At 29.9% G+C, this 8366-nt stretch overlaps 1 protein-coding gene across 1 annotated transcript in view; it reads right to left on the bottom strand.

Annotated features, from left to right (window-relative positions):
* Positions 1 to 6636: 6636 nt before the first annotated feature.
* The window catches only part of LOC112528574 (phytosulfokine receptor 1-like), a 7233-nt gene continuing 5503 nt past the window's right edge, over positions 6637 to 8366 (bottom strand). The window contains exon 3 of the mRNA XM_025139598.1: positions 6637 to 8357. Coding sequence (XP_024995366.1) covers positions 6637 to 8357 — 1721 coding nt within the window. The remainder of the gene's footprint in view (positions 8358 to 8366) is intronic.

Genomic DNA, 8366 nt, shown 5'->3' with positions numbered 1-8366 from the left:
GTGGAATGGTGAAAGTTAAAGGTAATAAATGCTTGTGAGTTCCACAATGACGGAGGTTTCGACCAGAGAGATTATTCGAATGAGCTGAGAAATAACTTAAATTCGGAAAGCTATGAAAAAGACCAGGTATGTTTCCCGAGGGCCTGTTGGATGAAACATCTAGACAACTAGAGGAATTACCAATTCTAGTGATGGCGATGACCATGCCAACTATATTTGATGTGTAAGAAAAATGAAATATTAGAAAACACAGATGGAAAAAGCTACGAATTAACTAAAAATCATGGTATATTATCGAACAAAATGTTTGATTAAGCAGGGAAAATAACATAAGCTCTGGAAAATGTGAAACAAATCAGGTAGATTTACAATTTGATGAAACATCTTGATAAGCCAAATTCGAGGGATTATTATTCTTTAGAAGATTATTGTGAAGATACAATCAAGACAATCTTGAATAGATAATACCATAAATTAAATTCCCATCTAGAGACTCAGATAAAATTCCTAGAGGTAGGAGTTGACGGATCTAAAACCTTCACCATTTTGGAAGCTAGAGATGGATTTGAAACCTAGGTATAATCTAACCTAGCAAAGTGAGTTCAAATTGTTTTGTGAAAGCTATATACATATGCCAGAATATTTATTAAATATAACTGTGTATTACTTGATATTTATTAAATGTATTGAGTATTTGATGAATTTTGCATATCTAGTAAGTTTGGGTTGATAAATATTGTAGAATGCTTATACTTGGGTTTTTAGACATTTTAATAAATAAGTCGTAAGTGTGGGTTATTTTGATAATTTATCCTATAAATAGAGATTATTTGGTAATAATGCATGTATAATGTATTTGGTTTGGAAAATGCATATCGATATGTTATGTAACATTTTGAAAATATAAATGGCTCATCGTAGGATATGCTAAGTTTGGCTTTTTCACAAAAATCCATGGACGTCCATTTGGAATCAAAACGTGATAACTGGTAAACAAGATCATTATAGTGTTATCAAAATGGTTTTAAATCATCATTTTATTCTAGCTAAATATATATATATATATACATATACACAAACAAGAGTAGGTTCTTTTGTTAATCTAATTTATGATGTTAATTTTGTGAACTTATTATAACCATTTATCTTGTGAATCAATTCGTAACATTTATGATAACAATTTTGTAATCACTAATAATATAATATGTTATCAACTAAAATGAACAAGAATATTATTGAGAATTTTCATAAAGATGTGGATGTTTTGTAACTGCTCATGTATATATTAATGTTTTTTAGTTGCCCATGTGTATATTCATCTATCGTCATTTAATAAAAAAATCTCCATCATTATGAACATTAATATACACATGAACATCCCCCCTTCTATACGAACACGAGTTCACTTATGAACAGTGCGTTTGAATGTTCATATATGTTTATAACTGTTATGTGCATTGCTTGGATGTTCACATATGTTCACAAAAGTTCATTTGGTTGTTCCATCTTTTCATATGTTAACAGATAATGAACAATGTACACCTTTTGGAAATATGTTCACTTATGAACAATTAAATTTTATTCAACCATTACTATCATTCAATAAATCAAACTCAATTGTTTGATATGAATAATGATGTCAATTACGTATACGTTAAATATGACCATCCAAGTTACTTATTCCAATGAAACATCAAAATAATAATCTGGAAAAAAATAAACATAATAATTTAACTAGAATCATGGGGTGAGAAGATTTTGTAACAACTCATCAATGCAAATGTAAATAACACAAAAAAGAAAATTGCCAATATATCCTCATAAATAATAAATAATTACACGGTGATAGATGAACCTAAGATAACAATGATTTATAATTGGTCGAAAAGGTTTGTATAATGAATATCTATTTAACAAATAATTTTAACTCTCTCTATATATACTAGAAGGGTACTGCGTAATGGAGCGAGATACATCTTGATTTTAATATTTTATTATATTCTTTATTTTAGTTGATGTAATAATATGGTCTTATGTGTATTTGAAAAAGCGATGATGTTTTTATTTTTGAATAAAATATAAATTTGAAGATATCATAAAAATTTGACAAAAATATATCGATATTAGTATCAAATTAACTATTTAAAATTCCTCATTTTTTGTGTAATTTTTTAATTCAATTTTTATATTATAATTTGATTTAGATTCAATAACGAAGTAATTTATATTTGGTTTAATAATATATTTTTTTATAAAGATAATAACTAATTATTTTGTTAGAACTCGCTAATTATTCTAATTATATTTTATATTTTTTATATTTTAAAATGAGATGTTTATCATCTATTTAATTATGTTTACCAACAGTTAGTTATCCCGAATTCAATCACGAAGATTTAATAAGTTGTACTTATACATAATTTACTTCTAATCTTGAATTTTAAGTAATATGCATCAATATACAGTATTTCACGCATAAAAAAAATAATTTTTAAGAGTTTTTATTAAATGCTTTATAATATAACTAAAAGGGTACTCACGTAATGCAGCGAAGTACATCATGATTTTAATATTTCATTTTATTCTTTATCTTAGTCGATGTTATAGTATGGTCTTATGTGATTTTGAAAAAACGATAATGTTTTTATTTTTGAATAAAATATAAATTTGAAGATATCATAAAATTTTGATAAAAAATATATCGATATTAGTATCAAATTAACTATTTAAAATTCATATTTTTTGTGTAATTTTTTATTCAAATTTTTTTATAATTTAATTTGGGTTCAATAACGAATTAATTTATATTTGGTTTAATAATATAATTTTCTTATAAAAACAATAATTAATTATTTTGTTATAAGTCGATAATTATTCTAATTATATTTTAGATTTTTTATATTTTAAAATGAGATGTTTATCCTTTATTTGATTATATTTATCCGCAGTTATTTATACGAATTCAAACATGGAGCTTTAATAAGTTGTACTTATGCATAATTTACTTGTAATATTGAATTTTAAGTAATATACATCAATATACAGTATTTCATGTATAAAAAATGGTTTTTAAGAGTTTTTATCAACTGCTTTATAATATAGCATAGATATAGATATATATATATATATATATATATATATATTCAATTGTAATATATGATTATGAAAGCATGGGAGTTATTCATCGATATCCTTTCACTTTTATCGAAAACAATCAATCATCTTTGACTTTGTCATATAAATGTTAAAAGAAATAAAATGGGTACAACAAAACATAAATAAATCAGTAAATGACCGTTTATCAAACGCTTATTCGAGTAAATGCTTATCAAATAATATTACTTTACCGGATGAATATAGTAAGGATCAAGAATCTTACCCGGTAAAAGCAAGACAATGACCAAGAGTCTTACCCGGTAAGTGAGGGCGACGACTCTTACCACGGTAAGCGCTGAGCGGGCAAATTGTTGTATACTATGTCGTTTTGGTGGACTAAAATCTTACCCGGTAAGTACATAATAATATTAAATTTTACCGGTAAGCACTTATCGGGTAAATGTTTGATAAAAGACCCCTAACTTAACATAATGCTCAAATCTTGATTGAAGAGTTGGGATTGCGGTACATAGGAGTGGAACGATTCTATTGGATATGGTGACACAGTTCATTACTCCGTTCCTTCATTACAGTGTAAAAATTATAGGGTCGTGTAAGGTGTCATTGTATCATTTTTTATTCTGTATAATCGTATGTATTTTAAAATTATGATGGTCACACAAGTTTCCTTTTGTAGATTTGGTTTGCATGACTTTTCTCCCACCTCAGACTTGTGTTTGAATCTTGTTTGTGTCGTTTTTCTTAGTTTTTAGCTTTTAATTTCAGATTTGTTATGTTTCTGAAAACATTTGCAATAAAATACTCAAATACAAGACCTCTCGTATGAAAAACAAAAAACTAACCAACAGACCAACGATGATTTTGTAAAAAAAAATGTTCATACATTTGTTTTTTATATTCAGATTGTGTCACCATCAGAAAAAATTTCAAGTCCATCCACGGGTATTTTGGTCATCAATTATAATTTCATTCCAATCTCAAAGGTACATTGTAAATAACAACTAGAGAAATTTTAATTTATTTAACCTATATTCAGTCCAATTCTTGCTAAACAGTTGTATGGTCAAATCTAATTAAATTCTTTCATATTTTAACTCATTTGACAAATTTTATTAATTCAAATAATCTATACTATATTATAAAGCATTTGATAAAAACTTTTAAAAACCATTTTTTTATACATGAAATATTGTTTATTGATGCATATTACTTAAATTCAAGATTACAAGTAGATTGTACATAAGTACAACTTATTAAAGATTCATGCTTGAATTCGTGTAACTAACTGCAGATAAACATAATCAAATACAGAATAAACATTTCATTTTAAATATAAAAAAATCTAAAATATAACTAGGATAATTATTGAGTTTTAACAAAAATACTTAACTATTATTCTTATAAAAAATATATTATTAAATCAAAAAATAAATTACTTTGTTATTAAATCTAAATTAAATTATAATAAAAAAAATTGAATTAAACGAATTACACAAAAAACAAGAACTTTTAAATAGTTAATTTGATACTAATATTGATATATTTATTTTTGAAATTTTATGATATTTTCCAATTTATATCTTTTTTAAAAATAATAACATTATCCTTTTTCTCAAAACCACATAAACACCATATTAAAACATATACAGAGACGGAATAAAAAGAAACATTAAAATTGAGATATATCTCGCTGCATTGCGTGAGTACTTTTCTAGTATTATGTGAACCAAACACTAAACAATTTTGAAAAATATTCTATACATTTAATGTCTCTGCCAAATTTTCAAACAAACATTTTATAAAATGTTAATTTTTTACTTAACCTCTTGAAAAATAGACTTCATAAAAAAACAGTTAGTAGACATTCTGTAGCGTCTAAAACAACTTTTATAAAAAAATTGTAGTATTAACTCAACTGACAATAAACTTTGGATCTTCAGAAATCCTCCTGAAAAGTCATTGCTTTGAATCATTGGGTCCTTAAGATTAGTCGAGGTGTGTACAAGTTGACCGAATACCCATAGTTAAAAAAAGATCTCCAAATATGAAGATTGACTTTCAAAACAGCGTTCCTACTTCCTACCCAAATTTCAACATAACCAATTTCTGAAGTCAGGATGTTACATTATCGTAGCCATTTATGAAAAAATAGTTAACGTCTTTAATTTCTCGAATATACATGTTATGTTGTAGATGTTACACCTTAATTTTTAATAGAATAAAAGTGGAAATATATGTTTATATTTTGGAAGAAGATTTCAAATAACATTTAACTTCAAATTGCCAATAAAATTCTTGATATGGTTCATGAGATATACAACGTCAGCGTCAATGATACAACAACTGTAACTAATTTTCTGAGTTCAATTAACCAATTAATTATGTAACAAAAAGTTAAAAAGGAGAATTATAAAGCGATTAAGAACACAGCTCCTCACATTATTGCAAAGGAGTCGTGTTTTTATTTTGATTAAGAACACAGCTCCTCACATTATTGCAAAGGAGTCGTGTTTTTATTTTTAGAGAACTTTCTTTTCCTCAAAACCTTGTTTTGATATGGATAATCTTGAATAAAATTTGGCCTTACATTCAAAATAAAATAAAGAGAGTTGCTAATATATAGACTTGAGATCATGTGAGACCAATGGTTTTTCGTGAGACCCGTAAGACTAATTCTTAATCTTTGAATTAGATCTACAATATGAACATTCATAATCACAAAATTGCCACGAGACTTCTCAATAATCACAAAGTTGTCACCGTACAACTTTAGACCATTTATTCACTAGCTTATAAAGTTGATCAATGAACATAAATTGGTCTTACGAGACTCACGAAAAACACTTGGTCTCATGTGAACCCAACCCCTAGTATATATACAGATGTGCTCAAGAAACAACTCTAAGTTACTTACATATCTACAGAGAGAGACACACACCCCAAGTGGCCATGGAAGAAGAACTAGGGCTGTAAACGAACCGAACGAACACGAACAGAGGCTTGTTCATGTTCGTTCGTTTAACTTAACTGAACAAATGAACGAAAGCGAACGGTAAACGAATGAAAATATTTGTGTTCGTGTTCGTTCGTTTAGAAATCAGGTGTGTCCGAGTTCGTTTATGTTCGTTCATTAACATGTTAAACGAACGAAAATAAACAAATGGGATAAACAAACATAAACGAACGGGTTAAACGAACATAAATAAATATTATTTGAATTCAAATTAAATAAATAAAAGATTATATATTAAATTTAATATATAAACGAACATAAATGAACGAATATAAACGAGAGTAAATGAACGGTAAATGAACGAACGTTCACAAACATAAATGAATGGACGAGACTTTTGTTCATGTTCGTTCATTTAACTAAATGAACAAAAAAATGGTTCATGTTCGTTCATTTATTAAATAAACGAACTTTCAGCCGAATGGTTCACGAAAGGTTCGCTGAACATTCGGTTCATTTACGGGCCTAAGAAGAACAACCAACGTTAATAAACTTTATCAATTAATTTAGTTTGCATACATAATTATAGGAACAACAACCAAAACGATAACAGTGACAAGGAAACCAGTTCCAAACCCAATTGCTGCAACCATCCAAATGATAGATGATTCATGATCATCATCCTCCTCAGATGTCGGATCAGTTGGCAAAAATTCTTCAGTTTTCTCACATTTTAAATCACTATTGATTCCACCACCACATAAACCTTGGTTCCCCTCGAAGCTAGAGCTCGGGAAGGTCTGAAATTGACCTCCAGAAGGGATGGACCCCCTCAGATTATTGTAAGCAACACTGAATTTGGACAAAAAACTTAGTCTCACCAGAGATGGAGGGATTGTTCCAGACAGATTGTTATATGACAAATCCAGTGTCTCTATGCTCCTCATACCTGATAAAGAGCTCGGAATCCCACCTGATAAATTGTTGTGTTTCAAACCCAAATCATGTAGCTTTTTCAAGTTCCCAAACTCCGGCCAAATTGGGCCAGTGAGGATGTTGCTACTCAGGTCTAACAATGGTGGAAAGCTCATGATCTGATTGTACTGCAACGGTAAACCTCTACCGCTGATGTTTCTTTTCTTGAAGAACGGGAAATCTGGGGACGGTTCTTCTAATGAGATCTCTCTTGAAATCAGGCTCGGTAAGTGTGTTAGACTCTTGGGTATCTCTCCCGACAAGAAATTGTTCGATAAGTCCAAGTAAAACAGAGACTTAAAAGCCCCCAAATAGGTCGGAATTGATCCTGTCAAGTGGTTCCACGACAAATCCAACAACTGCAACTCTGTTAAACCGTTTAGCCACGACGGAATGCTGCCCGTTAGCCTACAATTGGGAATCACAAGAGCCTTGAGTGCTTTGAACTGTAGGTCATCATCAGATGGCAACTGTTCGGTATTAAAGTTCGTGGCAAGAACCAAAACTGTTAGATTGGGGCAGTGCTGGAGGATTTTAAGAGATGTTGAGAGGTTATTGAGGCTGCAATTGGGGAGTGAAAGGAAAGAAAGAGATTGAAAATTCTTGAAACTTTCTGGGACTTGGCCAATGAGTCTGTTCCTGGCAAGATTTATAGCTTTTAACTTGAAGCAAGAAGGAAGATGAGCTATTGAACCAGAAAAGTTGTTTGTGCCCAGATGAAGTGAGGTAAGATTAACCATTATCGAACAGTTAAAATTGATTGAACCATCCAAAGAATTGTTTCTCATGTTAAGAGAAGAAATGGCTTGTGAGTTCAACAATGATGGAGGTAGCTCACCAGACAGATTATTTGAATGAGCTGAGAAGTAACTTAAATTTGGAAACCTATGAAAGAAATCAGGTATATTTCCAGTGAGCCTGTTGGATGAAACATCCAAGCGAACCAGACGAGAAAATTGGAAGCCACGACTAGAGGAATTACCGATTCCGGGGAAGGAGGTGAACGCATTGTCCTGGAGAGCCAATTCACGCAGTCTTGGTAATCTGAATAAGAATTCCGGTATTTCCCCTGTAAGAAAATTGGAAGCCACCCACAGGTGTTCAAGAAGAAGGCAATTCCCCAATTGGGGTGGAATACTTCCACTGAAGTAATTCACAGCAAATCTGAGAAGACGAATTCCGGTGGAGTTAACACATAAAGCAGCTGGAATAGAACCTCTAATGGCATTATCAGAGATGTCTAATACTTGAAGTGCAGGCAGGTTTATGCTAACTGGTAAAACCCCATCGAATTTATTACTACTCAAATCAACTTCATCCA

Source organism: Cynara cardunculus, assembly GCF_001531365.2.
Source record: "Cynara cardunculus var. scolymus isolate 2C chromosome LG 15, CcrdV1, whole genome shotgun sequence".
NCBI classification, from domain to species: domain Eukaryota; kingdom Viridiplantae; phylum Streptophyta; class Magnoliopsida; order Asterales; family Asteraceae; genus Cynara; species Cynara cardunculus.
This window is presented reverse-complemented; position numbering and strand designations above follow the sequence as displayed.